The sequence below is a fragment of the Gorilla gorilla genome, chromosome 12 (assembly GCF_029281585.2).
Source record: "Gorilla gorilla gorilla isolate KB3781 chromosome 12, NHGRI_mGorGor1-v2.1_pri, whole genome shotgun sequence".
NCBI classification, from domain to species: Eukaryota; Metazoa; Chordata; class Mammalia; order Primates; family Hominidae; genus Gorilla; species Gorilla gorilla.
Genome location: NC_073236.2, coordinates 106,577,402 through 106,598,403, shown reverse-complemented (window position 1 = coordinate 106,598,403; position 21,002 = coordinate 106,577,402). Strand labels below are relative to the sequence as shown.

The 21,002-nt window shown below is 37.9% G+C and overlaps 1 protein-coding gene across 17 annotated transcripts in view; it reads left to right on the top strand.

The window, feature by feature from the left end:
• LTBP1 (latent transforming growth factor beta binding protein 1) overlaps positions 1-21,002 on the top strand; it is a 452,790-nt gene that overhangs the window by 365,169 nt on the left and 66,619 nt on the right. For all 17 annotated transcript variants that reach the window (XM_004029082.4, XM_004029083.5, XM_063695966.1 and 14 more), the window contains one exon: positions 3,398-3,523. In XM_004029082.4, coding sequence (XP_004029131.3) covers positions 3,398-3,523 — 126 coding nt within the window. The remainder of the gene's footprint in view (positions 1-3,397; positions 3,524-21,002) is intronic.

Here is a 21,002-nt window from a genome sequence, read left to right as displayed (position 1 = left end):
GATTCATTAATTGCACTACTTCATTCTCTCAATATATTAAATTTGTGTCTGTGGTTTGATATCACCTCTCAAATATGTGACTACTCCAAACATACAGAGTTTTATTGACTATCAATCATTATTAAATTGACTTCATTCTCTGTCACATTTATTCCTATTTTCCAGAATAAGTTAATATGTCTGAAAAATGTAAATCCAAATAAATGAGAAGCATTTCTGAAGTAGGTCTTAGTACTGTTTAAAGAATAGTGTCTGTGAATCTGTTTTATCACCCACCACCTCCTGTTAGAAGCTGTATATGATGGCATATATATACTCACCTCGTTTTGAATTATCCCTTTTTGCTCTTTCACTAGAGGCAGTTTTGTGATCTTTCACTCTGCCTGAAGTCAGTAGCCTACTTCTCTCTAATCCCTTGATCATGTCAGCATTCTGTAGAGAGGTGTAGATTTCAGAGTTTGTTTAAATTCTGAAAATGTAATTGATGGCAATGCTAATAACCATGGACATGTTTGAATAACAGTGTGTGATAGGCATAAACTTTAAACCTTACCTAATGTTCTGAAAATACTTCTATATTCAGTAAGGCATTTTCAGTTGGAAGCATGTTTAAGATTTTCTTTCCCATACAAAACTAATGATGATATACAGACAGTATGGAAATTCCATGTTAATAGTCTCTTTAGAAATGTGGCAGGATACATTTGAGATTCAGAATGCAGTTCAGTTTCATGTTTTGATTTACGCATGCCAAATTATGAATTTCTGTGGAATTGCGGACCCATGAAAGAAACCCAACTTAAATATAGTCTGGCTTTCAGCTCGAAGTTACTAGCAGCATAGTTTAGAAATGCCTCAATAAGTACAATCCAAATTGAATGCATATGTTTCCCTAGTTCCAAATATTCATGTTGTTCTTTCTTAGCAGTTTCCTGGAAAAAAAAAAGTCTAGGAATTCATCTTCAGTTCCTGTCATCAAACTTTTTAGACAATTATTTGTGTTAATCAGTGACTTTTTTGATGCAAAAACTTTGTGCACATTATTCCCTATGCAAAGTTGCAAAGCAGGTAGTTTTTAAAGGGCCACACTGAGGCATAGGATAAAATAAGAAGAGGGGTCTCAGGTAGCTATTAGGGCTTAATAAGATGGATATAGGTCCTGAGCTTGATCCCCAAGCCAGTGGAACTTCATGCCACCTTCTTCCTCAGACAGAGGTAATTCTTGGGCAGCAGGTTGGAAATAAAGAGTGGATCTGAGGACCAAAAGGAGGTCAAACTTCAAAAAGGATGGCCAATCTAAGATATTACCAATAGGTAGAGAACAAACATAGACAATATCAGAGATTTTATCAAAGAAGTAAAGAATTTCACAGAGTAAAATCATATTGAGAAATACATAAGTAGAAAATGATTCATTGGCCTTCCTTGAAATATCTAAAAACTAGTGACAGTAACAAGAATAGGAGAATTGTTAAGAAAGTATGAGTAATTCCTGTTGGGTTTCTTATTTTTATTCAGCGATGGGCAGGCCAAATAATCTGAATTATGTTGCAGATGGAAGGCTAAAGAGTTCAAGATTAATAAAGGAAGACGTTTAAACCAATAATTGCCAGAATTTCTGTTGCACGGGAAGATCAACAAGTCAAAAAGAAGAGCTTCAGGAGATTCTGGCTGTAGGGAAAGGGATGACTTTATTGAGGACCACTGGGTCAGTGGCTAAGCGTGTTGTAGCAGCCAATAGGAAGAACATATATTCTGTACCTTTTCCCTGTTCTTATTAAGCTTTGCAGTATTCATGTGGGTTCCTGTACTGAAGACCTCTTTTGTAAGAGATAAAGGGAGGGCCTACGAGACTTGGGGAAGATAGGAAAACGACCTTAGTGGAGCTATGCCTCCTGAATGCTGCTGCTAAGGACATGTGATCATTTTTATGACCCCCAATTAACTACAAGAACCTTTACCAGTCCACCATTCAGTTAGCGGAGAAGGAAAATAACTGAGAAATTTTGTGGTGGACAAACATTCATAAGACCCTGCAATGTACCCAATAGGAGTCAGGAACTCAGAGCTTTTCAACTGAGATCATTTATCAAGGAGCCATCAGTGTAATGAGGGACACAGATGAGTAAAACAATTAGGCAGTTGCATGTATCAGAACCATTGTGAACAGGTGAAACTTTCTCTAGGCGCTTTATGTTGTCATCTTGGGCACTGTTAGCCAATATAATTAGAACTGGTTTGAAAGAGCCTTTTACTTATAGTAAACAGTCCATGTGTTATCAGTGTTTGGAAGTAGCCCTTGACCCTGGCCACGGGGAGCACAATTACACTGAGGACAAGCTGAGCATAAAGTCGACAACACAAGTGTATGGCATGATCTGTTCATGAGTCTTCTTAATAGTAGTTACTGCTTTTTGACGCTTCATTGTGTGGTAGGCACTGCACTGAGCCCTTATTCGCTGATTTCATCATCGGAAACCATGCAAATACGAATTTTCATGGTCTAAAAGGCCTTCTCGGCCAAGCATGGTGGCTCACCTCTGTAACTGCAGCACTTTGGAAGGCGAAGACAGGAGGATCATTTGAGGCCAGGAGTTCCAGACCAGCCTGGGCATCATAGTGAGACCCCATCTCTGCCAAAAATTTAAAAAATTTGCCAGGCATGGGGCCAGTACCTTAGTGCCAGCCACTCGAGAGGCTGAGGAGAGAGGATTACTTGTGCCCCGGAGTTTGAGACTGCAGTGAGCCATGATCATGCACTGCACTGCAGCCTGGGCAAAAGAGTGAGACCCTGTCTCTAAAATAACTAAATAGGCCTTCTTTTACTTGTATTTTATTTCTATTACCCATTTCCAATGAGTTATAGATTGGGGTCTATTTCATTTGTATATTCAGCAGACATTTGTGAAGTGCCATTTATGAGCCAAATACTATAAATAAGACATGTCTAGCCTTGCCCTGAAGAAGCCCACATCCTGGGGATGGATAGGCAGGAATGTAACAAGGTACTACAGACTATAACAGCTGTGTGCATGGCAATGGGAGAGGGCAAAGAAGGACACAGCATTCTCACCAATGAAGAGCATCTCTCAGAGTTGTGGAGTATTCCTCAAGCCCCATATGTCTAAAATAAGGGTAGCTTTGGGTCGAACCTATGAAATTGCTTTTTTTGCAGGTCAAAAATGATTGTACATTGGCTATTTCCTAACTCAACCTAAATAGTTTCTCTCTCATAACTCAGCTTGTCCTGTGGTTGATTTATGGACAAATGGTATAGTTGTTCCACTAAATAAATGTCCAGCCATGTCATAATAAATTTCTTTACCATCTGTTTGATAGTATATGGGAATGAAACCGATTTTTTTTCAAGTTTTTAAGACTCTATTTTAAATTACAGATATTAATGAATGTGAACATCCAGGGCTCTGTGGTCCTCAAGGGGAGTGCCTAAACACAGAGGGTTCTTTCCATTGTGTCTGCCAACAGGGTTTCTCAATCTCTGCAGATGGCCGTACGTGTGAAGGTAAGATAAACCATACGAAATCATATTGTGTGATAAAAGAGAGAGGAGATTGCTTTCACTTATACAAAGACTTGAAGACACTAAGAGGTACTGCATAATTCAGAGCCTCAAAGCATGTGTGCATCAAAGTAAACCATACCTGAAAGCATAGCTCAGGGGTTGGTGGGATTTACGAACAGGATAACCTAAGGTTATGATGATAAAAACACTCACAGATGGCTCCACGACTGGTACTGAATTAATGAGTGGAAATGTGCAGGGACTGATAGGAGACATGTAGGAGACCTAAAGGAAAACTGTGGCAACTTCCCTTTCCCCTGGGACTCTGCTTCTTTTGATTGTGCTTCATGTAGATCGTCTTGATCATTCTGTGTGTAAAAAATGTCTTGCGGCTGGGTGCGGTGGCTCACACCAGCACTTTTGGAGGCCCAGGCAGGTGGATCACTTGAGACCAGGAGTTGAAGACCAGCCTGGCCAACATAGTGAAACCTCATCTCTACTAAATATACAAAAATTAGCCAGGTGTGGTGGTGGGTGTCTGTGATCCCAGCTACTTGGGAGGCTGAGGCAGGAGAATCGCTGTAACCCAGGAGGCAGAGGCTGCCGTGAGCCGAGATTGCACCATTGCACTCCAGCCTGGGCGACAAGAGCAACACTCCGTCTAAAAAAGAAAAAAAGAATGTCTTGCTTGATTTTTCTGTATCACTGTGAACAGATCTTCTAGAATTCTTCCCCTAATATCCTTATTTCCAAGGCAGTATATTTACTTACCTACCAGTATTTATTATCTCCTAAAAGCTAATTAAGTTGTAAGATGTTAAGATAATGCTCTTGGCTTCCTACTTGCAACCTCTATATGTTTGCAAGAATACAGCACTGGTTATTTTCATAAGATTTGTGTTCTTGATGACCTATTATAGCTTGCTAAATGGAGGAATAATTTACCTGAACCATTTTAAAAGTAAACTGAAAAGATTCCCATAATCATAATTTCAGTTGATCTCTTTTGAGAATCTAGATTATTGAAACTCAGCTATATTTTAAAGAAGTAAATTGCAAAAGTTTTGTTCTGGGTCTAACATAGTGCCCAGATTCTTTGCTCTAAAAAATAGTGCAACAGGAAATATCTGCTCTCCTTGCTAGTACCAGAATGGAACCAAGCCGAGTGCCAACAACCAGGTTCATCTGAAACTAATTATTATATTGGGAGGAATAAACTGATCTTATAAAGAGCAGAAGATTGTTGAAATTACTCTCCTGCTGAGCAGACAAAACATGGATGCCAGATTTGACTAGAACTGGGAGAGAGAGAGTTCAGGGTGGATTGAGCAAACAGATTGAGGGGTTTGGAAGGGATAGGAAGTTGGGAAATGGAAGAAAGCATCATAATAATGTGGGTGATGAGAGATTTAGAAGAAATCCATGCTTCAGTGATTCAAGTTTTATGTAAATTTTATATTTGGAGCTTTGAGACCAGAGCTTTTAGAAAAGACACTCCATGAATGCATACATTCTTCTGCAGAGATTACAATATTCCTCAGCTTGAGGCATAGGGTGCAAGCCCATCCGAGTCACTGAGGAAACAGATTTGCAGAATTCCTAAACTCTAGAAGGATGCAGGTTTGCTTCTTTGCCTAGCTCTAAATCATGGATGGTAAAGGCTTGCTTCCTAAGAAATGGTCTGTGGTATAACTACTGATGGTTGTGCCATGCAAAATTATATTCAGAAAAAAAAAATAAGTGACCTCAAGTGCTCACTAGTCAAAGCTGTTGTTCCAAAAGAATATACTAAACATAAATATATTCACATTTATTTTGTCTTTTGCACTTACTAATGATTTAATTCTATACTTTTTTAACACAGATTTCTGCAACTTGAGAGTTGCATAATCACTGTAATTTAGTTGCAGCTCTAATTTTGTTGGTCATTTACTTGGCAAAGACTTGAATTTAAAAATGTGGTTTTAGAAAACTTGTAATGCTTTATAAATTACTGTACTCATTGAGTATACTCTTTGTGACACTTGGTCTTTATTGCCTTGACTCCAGAACCTGGACAATTTTATAAGTAATGAAATACAAGTTAGAATATTATGTTGGTATTATACATGGTAGTATAACTAGAACTCTCCATAATTATTATGCATGTTATTCTCTTTCTGGAATAAGTTCTGCATGAATTTTATTTTTTATGGGCTTAATCCAATATTCTAAATTGGTCCAAATTTCCCTTTGTTAGACTCACTCTGAAACTTATGGCAGTAGTGCTATGTCCTGATTTCTACCTCTGGCTGTGCTGCAGGACAAAGCCAGCTCATGTGATCAGTATTCAGCAGTGAGGCTGATGTGTGATTGAAATTTAGCAATGGAGCAGTTGTACATAGTACTTGAATTAACACTGAGAAGTGGCTGGCATTCTTATCTCATGCCCATTTACTGATTTTCTTCTGAGGTTCTGTTTGAGGAGCTGAAGCCTCGTTGACACCAAGGCTGACCTGCCCGGGTCTAAGCAGGGCTAAATAACTCCCACATAGCTGAAGGAAGGAGAAGTTTCCCATGACTTGGAGAAGTGTCAGCATCTGGTCGTAGTTAATGAACCACCATGAAGAGGCAAACTCTGTCAACATGAATTGTCTTAAGTGTAGCATGGCAGCTTCTATAGCAATAAAAATGGCACCACTGGCTCCTTCTTTTCCCTTACATGTATAGGTTGAGTATTCCTCATCTGAAAATCCAAAATCTAAAGCACTCCACATTCTAAAACTTTATGAGTGCAGATATGATGCTCAAAGGAAATGCTCATTGAGCATTGCAGATTTTAGATTTTTGGATTAGGGATGCTCAATAGGTAAGAATAATGTACACATTCCAAAATTACCACCACCCCCCCAAAAAAAATCCCAAATATGAAATACTTCTAGCCCTAAGCATTTTGGATAAGGGATACTCAACCTGTATATGGTACTCTGGGATAGATAGCTGGGAGAGGAAGGAGAAACACCATGGTTCTCCCATGTAAGGTAAAGAATGGTGTAATTCACAGTTCAAGTAAAGTGGGAAGTAGGTGGTGGGTGGGCAGCTATTTGTCATTTATTCACTCACGTAACCGGTATTTACTGAGTTCCTATCTGGTTCCAGGCCCTGATCCAAGGGTAAAACATACAGTTCTTGCCTACATGAAGCCGACATTCCACTAGGGGAATTGGGGATAAAGAAGCCAATGGTATGTGTAGGATACATTAAGTGTTTATAACATAGCATAGTTGCCCTTTCTGGATATAAATAAGTGCAGAGTGTAACGTGTCATATATAATATAATACACAGGATATTTTTTTCAAATCCCAGACTTAGATGTCAGGAAATTGCAGGGGAACAGGACTCTTCTGATTGACTTCTGCTACACTTCCCTTTCCTCTCTCAGTTATAGTTCATCTCCTCCTGCCACCTTCCTTCCACGCTATAGCCAGAGCTTTTATCTTGTGTATTAAAACAAAGGAAACGTTTTCTTTCACTCAGCTCATTGTTTTATGGTCCATTTGATCATATCCATTTGTTTAGCAAAAAATCATAATTCTTTTGCCTTTTTATTTCTGCCCTTTTTTATTGTGGAATTTTAATTCACATGAAAAATATTCATCATCAAGCCTGGGCAACATAGCAAGACTCTGTCTCTACAAAGAAAAAATTTTTTTAATTAGCTGGACATGGTAGCTCATGTCTATAGTCCCAGCTACTCAGGGGACTGAGGCGGAAGGATCGCTTGAGCCCAGGAGTTCAAGGCTGCAGTGAGCTATGGTTGCGCCGCTGTACTCCAGCCTGCGTGACAGAGCCAGACCCTGTCTCTTAAAACAAAAAATCTGACCAGGCACAGTGGTTCACGCCTGTAATCCCAGCACTTTGGGAGGCCAAGGCAGGTGGATCACCTGAGGTCAGGAGTTCGAGACCAGCCTGGCCAACATGGTGAAACCCCGTCTCTACTAAAAATACAAAAATTAGCTGGGCGTGGTGGCAGGCACCTGTCATCCCAGCTACTCATGAGGCTGTGGCAGGAGAATCACTTGTACCCAGGAGGCAGAGGTTGTAGTGAGCCGAGATTGTGCCATTGCACTCCAGCCTGGGCAACAAGAGTGAAACTACATCTCAAAAGAAAAAAAAAATCCTTATCATTGCATTCGTAAGCTGATTTGAGATTCGGTCTCTTCATCATCAGTAGAATGTGTGTGGGAGAAAATTAGGGAAACTTACGGTAATCAGATTCCTAGGGGTCACCATGTCTGTCCCCGTGGCCCATGGGGAAAAACCTCCTGATCTCTGACTTTGTGTCACCTCTTTTCCATGCCTCCTTCCTTGCTGCACTTGGCCAGGAACAACTGCGCTCTCCCAGTCGTGTGCCCAGGCTGAGCAAGGGCTTGTGTGACTGCCGTGGAGTCCGGCACAACCCCCATCTCTAGGCTCCCTGTGAACTCTATCCTGTTCACATGATACAGCGGCCATGTTCAACTAGCAGGGACCCCAAGGAGCCCAGCCACACAGAGGGAGCACCAGCAGCTTATAGGACCTGGCACCTTTCCGTCTGGTGTTGGCCAGGCTTGGTTAGTCATGGCTAATTAGGCCTCCAAACCATGGCCAAAATCACTCCCTGAAGTATTGTCTTTTAGAAAGCATCCTCATTCATTCCTTCATTTGACAGATATTTATTAAGTGTCTACCTGTGTGCCATCCACTGTTCTAGGTACTGGGGCCTTGTCAGTGAAGAACAACAAAAGAACCCCACTTACTTGGAGGCAATAACTAATAGATAACTAAGATGTTAGAAAGTGTGATAAAGGCTGGGCATGGTAGCTCACACCTGTGATCCCAAGCACTTTGGGAGGCTGAGGCGGGTGGATCACTTGAGGTCAGGAGTTCGAGGCCAGCTTGGCCAACATGGTGAAACCCTGTCTCTACTAAAAATACAAAAATTAGCTGGTTGTGGCGGTACACGCCTGTAATTCCAGCTACTCAGGAGGCTGATGCACATGAATTGCTTGAACATGGGAATTGGAGGTTGCAGTGAGCCAAGGTCACACCACTGCACTCCACCCTGGTGACAGAGCAAGACTGCCTCAAAAAGAAAAAAAAAGCGTGATAAACTCTGTGAAGAAAAAAAAAAAAAGAAAAGGTAGAGCACAATATGGGGGACCTGAAGGGTAGAGAAAGAAGTGGAAAGCTGCTTTGATGCTAACTGAGGTGGTCAGAATCGGCTATTCTGCTTCTGTAAGTGAAAGAAATACTGAAATTTTCTGAGTGAAGAAATGAAGCCATATGAAGTGCCTGTCATGTTCAAACTGGTCTTCTACTGGCGAAGTGATAAAAGCCCATCAATAAATAGGTAAGGGAGCATGAGATGGCAGCCGAGGACTTTCTTGCAGCTGTCAACATGAATTCTATTGTCCAGACAAGAATAGAAAATCAGATAAAGTACAACGCCAAGAGTTGTAAACCCTTGATGTAAACTATGGACTTTGGATGATAATGATGTAAGAGTTCATCAGTCATAACAACTGTGTGTACCAGTCTGGTGCGGGAGACTGGCAGTGGTAGATGCTGGGGGCTGGTGTGAGGGAGACAGGATATAAATGAAAACTCTCTGTGTAATCTTATTGGGAACCTAAAACTGCTCTTAAAGTCTTTTTGAAAACTCAGACATATTTTTGGCATTACCATTTTTTTATTGGAAAGGAAAAATGAAAACCTTTCATTTTATTAATAATTCTATATTCCACTCCTGTATTTTCTTCTCTTGGATGATGATGGTGATATTATTTCTCACTTTTCAAAATAATACCCTGGACTGAGTATGGGATCAGCAGCTTCTCCTCCTAGTTTTCAAAAACGATTCTACTATTTGATTGAAAAATTGAGCACTGCAAGATTGGAAGAGGGCTTCTTGTCACATCTAGCCTGAACTCTGACTCCCACAGTATACCCAAAGTATTCAGGAATCAAGTCCTATTGCTAAACATCTATAGAGACTCTAACCCCATAACCTTCTTGGGTATTTACTATAAATCACTCCTTGCTTACACATTCATCTGAAATGGAAACCGGTAAAAATTGCCAATGCGTTGACGTGTACTGCGAGTAGTGATATCAGAACCGAGAGAAGATGGATTCAAACTCTCAGGCTAATTTTGTATTCATTGGGAACCAGACATTGCCAAATCAAAAAAGTAACAAATTGGGAGCAGAAGTGGGGTTTGTTTTCGCACTTCTAGGTACATTTTCTATGAACGGGGGAGAATGAAAGCATAAAGCCGTGGACAGTGCCCCAAGGCAGTTGGTGGTTTTGTGGCATGGATATAGAACTTTATATCTGTCACCAAATAGAAAATGTTTTTGAAAATGACTCAGCCAAGTGGGACGCTGAAGAACTCTGACGCAGTAATGTATTACATGTGGTGTGCTTAGCCCAAGATTTTCAGGTTTTTAGGAGTTTTCGGGTCTGAAACTGAAAACTGTACTAAGAGATGATGATTTTAGTATTTCTTAGTAGAGAGAATTTTAACAACAGAATCCACTCTCTTCCATGTGTAAAAAGAAAAAGGATCATACAACATTCTAGGTAAAGAAAGAAAGTGGCTTCCAGCTATAAAAGCTACTGTTCACACTCACTCTTCCTGTGAATGTACTTCTGCAGAAGTGAGTGAAAATGAATGTTTAAATCATTAGGGAGAAAGCTGAGGAAATTTTTCTGGAATGAGTTGCTTTTGGACTTGAAATGCAGATTTTCCATGCATTGCTTGATTGTCTTCCATATATCAACATTTGTATAAAGAAATTCATAATAGTAGCAAAAAATTCGAGATCTCTTCCTAAGCCTTATTTTTTTTTTTTATCACTGCTGACCTTTTGAAACCCCAGAGCTATGGAAATCATCTGTTCATAGAAGGAGAAGTAAACACTTTCCTTGCAGCCAAAAAATAGGCAGAAGACTGCCAGAAAGTGAAGTCTGTGACTAGGCTAGCTGACCTTGCATACCGTATACTGACATCCACTCATGCTCTGGGTGCTGGGCGTCCTACATCTGCCTCCTTTGATGTCAACAACCCGAGTCCTTTTTAGATCATGGAAGGTTATTGTAAGCAGTGTTTTTGTACTTGAGACCTAAACTGTAATGCTTCATACACATATTCCAGAAACAGTTACTTTTTAGACATCTGATAGAATATTAAGCAACTATCTTGGTCTCCCACTATGAGTGGACTGGAGATACGTTATATATCTGATTGCATGATTTTATTAAAACAGTAGCAAGAATAATGTATAATAGCATTCACTGAGTTCTTATTACAAGCCAGGCACTATGCTAAGTGCATTGCACCTGTCTTCTCATTTAATCTTCACAATAAATCTGTAAGTAGGTTAAGTATTAATTGGTTTAATTTTGGCTGCAACAAACAGCTTAGAATGAGGGCATTTATTATACGAATGAGAAGTATAGTACAAGATTGTTACCTCTTGCCTCCTGTAGGTCCGTATTTAAATGCTGTTTCCTTAGTGAACCGGTTTCTGACGGTTCTTTCTCAGATTCACTCACCGTGTAATGAATGAATTAATTCACTTCCTGTTCTTTTTTCTTTTGCTTTTTTTATTTCTTTACCACCTTATTCTACTTCTTTACCTTGTTTATTGTTCTTTGTCACACTCCATTGCTAGACTTTAAGGCCAGTGAAATCGGGATTGTTTTCTGTATTTTTTACAGCTCTGTATGCCATTGGGAATACAGATGCTACTCAGTTTATGATAGGGTTATGTCCTCATAAATGGAAAGTCAAAAATGCATCAAATACACCTAACCTACCGAACATTATAGCTTAGCCTAGCCTGCTTCTAGCACGTTCTAAACGTGCTCAGAACACTTACGCTAGCCTATAGTTAGGCAAAACCATCTAGTACAAAAAAACCCGATTTTATAATAAAGTGTTGAATATCTCATGTAATTTATTGTACTGAAAGTGAACAGAATGTTTGTATGGGAACTCGAAGTACAGTTTCTACTGAATACATATTGCTCCTGTACCTTCATAAAGTAAAAAATTCGACCAGGCGCGGTAGCTCACACCTGTAATCCCAGCACTTTGGGAGGCCGAAGCAGGCAGATCACCTGAGGTCGGGAGTTCAAGACCAGCATGGCCAACATGGTGAAACCCCATCTCTACTAAAAATGCAAAAAATTACCCAGATGTGGTGGCACACACCTATAGTCCAGCTACTTGCGAGGCTGAGGAAGGAGAATCGCATGAGCCCGGGAGGCGAGTGAGCTGAGATCACACCATTGCATTTCAGCCTGGGTGACAGAGCAAGACTCCGTCTCAAAACAAACAAACAAACAAACAAACAAACAAAGAATCATAAGTGGAACTATCCTAATTTGGAGACCATCTGTAATTAGTTGGGGCACAATACGTATTTGGCAAATGAATCAAAGGAGGAAGGGACAGTCTGTAGCTCATCCTGGACTACTAGGAAACATTCTTAATAAGATTACTCCAAACTGAATGTGATGTACACTTCTGTGAAGCCTTCCCTATTTTTTGAAGACTTAATTCTCTAATGCACACCCTGCATAACTACTGGGTGTAGTAGTGGCTAAGAAGTTATGCTGGTGAGTTTGGCTACATGGGCTTGAACTCTTGTTCCAGCACTTCTAAGCTGTGTGAACTTGGTGAGTGCTTCAGTTCCCTCTCTGTATAGTAAGGATAATAATAGCACCTACATGGAGTTGATGTGTGTTGGCAAGTATCCGCCGAGAATGGAGTAGCCCGTAGAACATACTCAATGAATGTGAGCTATTGTTACTGTTTTAGCATTTCTTATACTGGTACCTTAGTTACAGCAGTCCTTCCTTATCTGCAGTTTTACTTCATGTGGTTTTAGTTACCATGGTCAACCACAGCCTACAAATATTAAAGTATTTTGAGAGAGACTACAATCACATAACTTTTGTGACAGTATATTGTTATAATTGCCGTTTTATTATTACTATTAATTCTTACTGTGCGTAATTTATAAATTAAACTTTATCATATGTATGTATGTATGTATATATATATACGGAAAAAAACTTAGTATATATATGGTTCAGTACTATTTGTGGTTCCAGGCACCCATGGGGGATTTTGGAACACATCCTCCACCAATGAAAAGGAATGATTGTATTGTCATTGGTTTCCTTATTATGTGAGCATCTAAAAGAAGGGAAACATTTAACAACTATTTTATTTTTATATTGTCAATGCTTACAACATATATAACATGCAGATTAAATACGTATTTGTGAATGAAATTGTATGGTATTTCCAAGTTCATGTCCTGATATTGATGAATTACTGTATTCTATCTTTTTTTTTTTTTTTTTTTTTTTTTTGAAACGGAGTCTCCTTCTGTCACCCAGGCTGGAGTGCAGTAGCGTGATCTCGGCTCACTGCAACCTCCGCCTCCTGGGTTCAAGTGATTCTCCGGCCTCACCCTCCTGAGTAGCTGGGACTACAGGCCTGTGCCACCACACCTGACTAATTTTTTTTGTTTGTTTTTAGTAGAGACAGGGTTTCACTCTGTTAGCCGGGATGGTCTCTATCTTCTGACCTTGTAGTCCACCCACCTCGGCCTCCCAAAGTGCTGAGATTACAGGCGTGAGCCACTGCACCTGGCCTCTATTTCTAAACCCCATATTTATTTTAAATCATATAGAATATAGTGTAGTAATTCATTTATATATAATTTGCTTTAATTCTTCACCCTTTGTTTTCCCTGAGAGTTTCATATGACTCTTTTCCATTCACCCATGAAGTAGTTCCAGCTTTAAGTCATTCCCTGTATCAAGGGCTAGTAAGCTGACAGCCAGCACTGATGCTTGTTTGCATTTGAGCATTGGAGCTCTTATTTCTAGAGGTACACTGTGTATTTTCTGTGGTTTTATAACTGATCTTTCTTGGCCTCCTATTTGAATATAGAAAGAGAAAAATTAGAAAATATAGAAAAAAGTGAGAATTTTTTGGCTGATTTTATGTTGCCTCTGAGGCCTAAGTGTCAAAAAGATGAATCTGGGGTTTGATATGTTTGGCCTGTCTGTAGGGCTTTCTCCCAGTCCTCACTGGCAGCACCTTTTAGTGTAAGAAAAGCTATATGAAAAGAGAAAGTGTACAGCATGGATCTAAATTTAGAAGACATTTATTTTTCTTAATCCCAGATATAAATATGTAAAACTATTACATTAATTCTGAGACTATCCAGTGGTTATATATAATTATGTAAAGACAAAGTAATAGAGCCTTTTAAAAACTTAGAACAGTGTAAAACAAAATGTGTATTTCACATTTATCTTTTGTGAGTAATTGGAAGAAATTTACAAATGAAGTTAAGATTTTCCCTTAATATCTAAAGAACTGTTTCTGAACATCGTGGAATTTATTTATAATGGAGCTAAAACACTCCACTTTTTTGAGATTGTTCCTTATATCATAGTAAACTGTAATTCTTTACCTACAGGTGTAGAAAGGTGGATTTTGGGGGCTTTCTTCTTTTTTTTCCTTTAAAAATTTTAGAAGTATTTCTTTTCTATAACAAATTCAAACCTTCCTCATACACTTTTTCTGTTTTATAACACTGTCAGCCCATGGTAGAAAGAAATAGGAAGAAAATGTCTTTAAATTTAGAAATATACTTTGGTTCTCTTTTTCTATGAAGAATCACGGATGACTTATAGTGTTAATAGTTTTTGCTTTTGTTAAAAAAACAGTGTTTTGTGTTTCATTAAATATATACTACTTTTCAATCTAATTCAGAATATTGCTTTAAAATGTCCCAGATACTCAGTTTTGAATTTTCATGTATAATATCAAGGTTTTATTATAATTGAACAAACATCTGGCACACACAATGGCTTTCTCACGCAGCACCTCTCAACTCCACCCCGTTTCTCCATTCATGGAGTGGGGAAGATACATGCCCAGCACAAACTGCGTGTTTGCAAAGCTGTTAATGACATAAATGTCCTTTCCAGATACAAAACCTGAGCTTTGTGAGCTCCCTCAATGAGGAAAACTGTTTGAAACAAACTACTTTCCCCATTTTCCTGGTCATTCACTGAATGAGCTTGTTGATACAGTTCGAAATGTAAATGCTGGCATACTTTTATTGGATTTAAAAAAAACACTTAATCTAAACTGACTTCGGTCATGAGGATATTCATTCTTGACCTTATTTGGGATGATAAAGAGAGAATCTTCTATACATTTACCCTGCTTTTTTGTCTTCAAGGCCTACTGAAAATGAGAATGAGGGATATAATTTATTTATTTATTTATTTTTTGGAGGCGGAGTCTCGCTCTGTTACTCAGGCTGGAGTGCAGTGGTGCAATCTCAGGTCATTGCTGCCTCCGCCTCCTGGGTTCAAGCGATTCTCCTGCCTCAGCCTCCCCAGTAGCTGGGATTACAGGCACGTGCCACCACACCTGGCTAACTTTTGTTATTTTCTTAGTAGGGAAGGGTTTCACCATGTTGGCCAGGCTGTTCTCAAACTCCTAACCACGTCAGCCTCCCAAAGTGCTAGGATTACAGACATGAGCCATTGCACCTGGCTGATATAATTTAAATACTTTAATAATTCTTAGGACTCTTGGGTGTTCAAAAAAATCAAGATGTTTAAAAATGCATTTTGTATTTTACCCCTCTGTAAAAAAACATTTGCTGTTTATTTTTAAATGTTTGAAAGGACATGTGGAGTGAGGAAAGGAACCAGGCCTTGGAGCCCACTCTCAGTGGTTCAGATAGACTCTGGGAAGGGGGTGAGTCCAGTGAGGGCCCTGGAGACCTGGACTGATCCAGACCCAGTGTCTCCTTATGAATGCTTTACAGTAAACTATGACCTATCTTTTGAACATGAAATAGGTCTTACTTCCGTCTTCTATTATTTTTTAAAACATTCATAATTCCAAAGCCTGATGTCTTAGAATTATTATTAGGATTGCATTCTGTTCTGAATATATAATAATGCTGTTATACTTCTAAGAAAATGATTTTTTTAATGCCATAATAATTCTCCATCACCTTCTACAAGACTAAAGAACAGTAGAATACTGAAGACAGAGGATTCAAATAACTCCCATGACATAGAGTGGGTCATGTACAAATGGAGTTGAGTTTTTAAGGAAAGATATATTAAATTACATATGTTTCTTGTTTTTGCTTATATTCCTATTTTAAAAAAAGTAGCTTGACTTCATTTTGCAGTTGGAGAAAAATAAGTTATAGGGTATTAGAATGTCTTCCAATAAGCAGATAGGAAGTGGTGGTCAAGATGACTACTCAGAGTGCCTTAATATTTCAGTCTAATATATATGCCACAATACCTGTAACCCATGGGAAATAGAAAAGCAAAGTTAGCTTTTGAAGTGGTAAGAGAGTCTCTAACCAGGAAATGCAGCAGTGTGGGTTATCTCTTTTTTTTTTTTCAGTAAACATTCAAGTTGGTGTTTAAAATGCATGTAGAGGGCCAGGTGCAGTGACTCACGCCTGTAATCCCAGCACTTTGGGAGGCTGAGGTGGGTGGATCCGAGGTCAGCAGTTCGAGACCACCCTGACCAACATGGTAAAACCCGTCTCTACTAAAAATACAAAAATTAGCCAGGCATGGTGGCACACGCCTGTAATCTCAGCTACTTGGGAGGCTGAGGCAGGAGAATTACTTGAAACCTGAAGGTGAAGGTTGCAGTGAGCCGAGATCGCGCCACTGCACTCTAGCTTGGGCAACAAGAGTGAGACTCTGTCTCAATCAATCAATCAATCAATCAATCAATCAGTCAATAAAATAAAAATAAAATGCATGTAGAAAAGTGCCTAAATCATAAGGCCACCGCTTGACAAGCATTTATAGTGAGCATACCTGGTAACCAGCCCCCTGAACCTCCCTCAAACTTCCTCGTGATTATTCCCCACCCTCATATCCAATACTCATACACAGCACTTACCACTATCCTGACTTCATTACTGTAGATTCGTTCTGCCTGGTGTATTAGTCTGTTCTCTGCTAGAACACTGCTAGGAAGAAATACCCAAGACTGAGTAATTTATAAAGGAAAGAGGTTTAATTAATTCACAGTTCATTGCTGGGGAGGCCTCAGGAAACTTACAGTCATGGTGGGAGGCAAAGGAGGACCAGGTACCTTCTTCACAGGGCGGCAGGATGGAGTGAGCGCAAGCAGGGAAAATGCCAGACACTTAAAAAATCATCAGATCTCATGAGACTTACTCACTATCATGAGAACAGCATTGGGGAAACCGCTCCCATGATCCACTTGCCTCCACCTAGTTCTGCCCTTGACACATGGGGATTATGGGGATTACAATTCAAGGTAAGATTTTGGGTGGGGACACAGCCAAACCATATCACCTGCTTTTGAACATTAGCTACATGTAATCATAATACGTACTCCTTTGTGTCTGGCTTCTTTTATTCAACATTGCATTTGTAAGCTTCGTTTGTCTTGTCATGTGTAGTAGTCCATTTATTTTCATTGCTATATAGTATTTCATTGTATACTACATTATGTATCCATTCTACTGTTGATGGTCATTTGGCTTGCTTCCTATGTGAGGCTGTTGTGAATAAACTTCCTGTGAGTATTCTTGAACATGACTTTTCGTGGGCATAATCACTAATTTCTGTTGGATATCACTAAGAAGTGTAATTTCTGGGTCATAGAATGTATGTATGTTTCACTCGCATATATATAGCCAGTTTTTCAGAGTACCAGTTTACACTGCTACCAGCAAAGGGTTAAGAGTCTCAGATCCACATTATCATCAATAATTGGTATTGTCATTCCTCTTAAGGTTTAGCCATACTGAGTAAAGGTATCTCATTATGGTCTCAATTTGTGTTTCCCTTGTGAAGATATATCTTTAACAACTTATCATACCTTTATTGGCCCTTTGGATATTGTTTCTGTTATCTAATTCTGCATAAGAAACTTCTTCTAACTGAAGTGCTCAAAACAACTATTTTAATGGCAACTTCAGGTGAACTCAAGTTGTTAATTTTAATGAAGTCCAGTGTTTTAATTGTTTTATTTCAGATCAGTATTTTTTATGTCCAGAATCTTTGCAAACCCTAAAGTCATTAAGGTACTGTTATGTTGTCTTCTGAAAGCTTTATTGTTTCACATTTTAAATTTGGATTTGTAAGGCCCCTGAAGTTTTTTTGCATATGGTGAGAAATAGGGGTCAAGATTTCTTCATTTCCTAAATGGACATCAAATTAGGTCATCACTATTTATTGAAAAGAGTGCCTTTTTCCCACTAATACGAATTTTTTTTATTAACCATAGAGTCAGATATATATGAATATATTTCTGCATTATTCATATTATTTAATAGGTTTATCTGTCTTTGTACCATTTGTACATTGTCCTAGTTACAGTAGCTTTATAATAAATTTTAATGTTTTGTGCTGTCAGTTCTAACTTCTTCAATTCTGTTCTTGAGATTGTCACAGCTATTCTTGGCCCTTTGCATTTCTATATAAATTTTATAATCAGGTGATCAATTTTTACAAAACTCTGCTGGGATTTTGATTGTAATTGGGTTGAATCAATAGATCAATTTGGGGAGGTTTGGCATTTTACAGTATTTAGTCATCTAATCTGTGAATACAACACACCCCTTTATTAGGGTTTCTTTCATTTGTCTTAGTGTTTTGTTGGAGATTTTTGTATAAAGTCTTGCACAGCCTATTTAAGACTTATTCCTAGGTCTTCAATATTTGCATGTGGTTGTGAATGGTATTAAAATTTTTTTACCCTTATAATTGTTTGTTACCAGTATATAGAGCTAAATTTGATTTTTGTACATTGAACTTGTATCCATGACCTTGCTAAATCTGCTTGTTAATTCTAGCAGTTTATATGCAGATTTCTTTGCATCTCCTACATATACAATTATGTTGTATAAGTAATGCTAGTTTTATTCCTTCTCTTCTGGTAAGCATACTTTTATTTCCTTTTCATGTCTTACTGTACTGTCTAGGACCTCTACTGCAATGTTGACTAGAAGTGGTGACAGCTTGCTTGTCTCTTTCCTGATATCAGCAGCAAAGACATTTAATATGATGCTTGCCATAGGTTTTTTTTTTCTTAATAGATATTCTTTATCAGATAGAGAAGTTCCCTTATATATCTGGTTTGCTAATGTTCTTTATCATGCTTGGTTTTGAATTTTAACAGATGGTTTTTCTGCATCTGTTGAAATAATTATATTATTTTCTTCTTTATTCTGTTAATGTGGTGAATTACATTGACTGGATTTTAAAACAAGATAAAAATTTGTTTTCCTTATAGCAGTCTAAGCTTCAGTAATCTAGGGCTGATAATACAGGTCTGTAATACAGGGACCCAGACAGTATCTATTTTTTTTTTGCTTTGCTCTTCTGGACTCAGGTTTTCTCTATCATGGTCTCAAAAAAAAAAAAAAAAAAATCCTTGAAGAATTCACCAGTAAAGTCATTTGTGCCTGGAATGTTTGTTTTTGTTTCCTTTTTTGTGCCTATGCATTATAAAGATTTTTAAATTGCAGTTAAGATTTCATTAATAGATAAAATAATATTCAGGCTTTTGACTTTTCACGTCAGTTTCAGTAAGTTTTGTTTTCCAAGGAATTTATCCATTTGGGTAAAATTTCGTTTTTATTTGCACAAAATTATTTATAATATCCTCTTCTCTGTATATATGTAGTGATCTTTTTTAAAATTTCAGTAATTTGTGCTTATGTTTCGCTCTTGATCAGTTTTCCTAGGGCTATTAGTCATTTCAAAGAAACAACTTTTGTGGATTTGTTTCCTTTGTTTTCTATTTTATTAATTTTTGCTTTTATATTTATTATTTTTTCTATATTTTTTATATTTACACTTTGGGGTTTAAATTGTCTTTATTTCTAACTACTTGAAGTAGATCTTTAAATCATTAGATTATCAATCTTCTAATATTTGTATTTATAGGTATATATTTCTTTCTAAGAATGGCTTTATCTGCAGCCATAAGTTTTGATATGTTGTATTTTGTTATTTACATAAAATATTTCTAAAGTTCGTTGTCATTTTTTTCCTTTGACCAATGAATTATTTAGAAGTATTTCACTTAATATCCAGATGTTTGGGTATTTTCTGGTTAACTTTTTGTTACTGGTTTCTACCTTAAAACCACTATGGCCAGAGAATATACTCTAAATGACTTCAATCCTTGAAATTTGTTATGGCACAGAATATTATCAATTTTAGTAAATAGTCCTTGTCTGCTTGAAAACAATTTATATTATGCAGCTTGACCTATATGTCAATTAGGGCCAGTTTGTAAGTTGCGTTGTTAAAATCATCTATATCCCTACCAATTTTTTGTCTGCTTACTATATAAATGACTGAGGAGTATGTAAGAAAACTATATGTATGTAAGAAAACTCGGCTAGATTAAAAAGCATTTTAAAGGGTTTTATGTGTATTTTTTTGTTTTGAGAGTTTTTGGTTTTATTTGCTTGTTTGTAATTGCCATTGTTGAGAATTGCAGTGACCTCCTAACTTAAATATGTGTATACTATTAATTAATAATTATCAGTAGCATTTTATCTTACATAATATAATTTCAAGCAAAACACTTCATCTTAAAACAAGATTTTATTTTCATTCAGAAAAAATAAAATGTTGCAAGTTTTCAATATTTTAAAAATATTTATGAATAGGTATTTTATTTTTGTTTGTACAGTTGTATTTCACTCAAATGTTTATTCCTGTTAGGGTGGAATATATATTTATACACAAGTAAAATAATCAAAATACTTATTTAAGTATCCTCAAATAGTAGATTGCAAGTATGTGATTTTTCTGATTTTAAGAGTAACATAAGCCAGGTGTGGTGGTGGGTACCTGTAGTTACAGCTACTTGGGAGGCTGAGGTGGGAGGATCATTTGAGCTTAGGAGTTTGAGGCCAGGCCAGCCTGGTTGATGTAGTGAGACACCATCTACAAAAAAAAAAAAAAAAAAAGAGAGAGAGAGACACTCTCATTATAGAAAATTTAGAAAATTCTGAGAAATATAAAGAAAAAAATCATTTATCTATCAACCAGTGTTAATTAATGTTAATATTTGACATATTTCTTAATAGTTTTTAGTATTTAAAAATGAAATTATATACTTTATTTATTTAATTTTTTTTTTTTTAGACGGAGTCTTGCTCTGTCGCCCAGGCTGGAGTGCAGTGGTGCTATCTGGGCTCACTGCAAGCTCCACCTCCCAGGTTCACGCCATTCTCCTGCCTCAGCCTCCCAAGTAGCTGGGATTACAGGCACCCACCACCACGCCCAGCTAACGTTTTTTGTATAGGATTAATGAGAGGGAGGAGGAGGGAAGACTGTTTTGACTGAAGGATCTCTCTAAAGAAACAGCGTTTGAG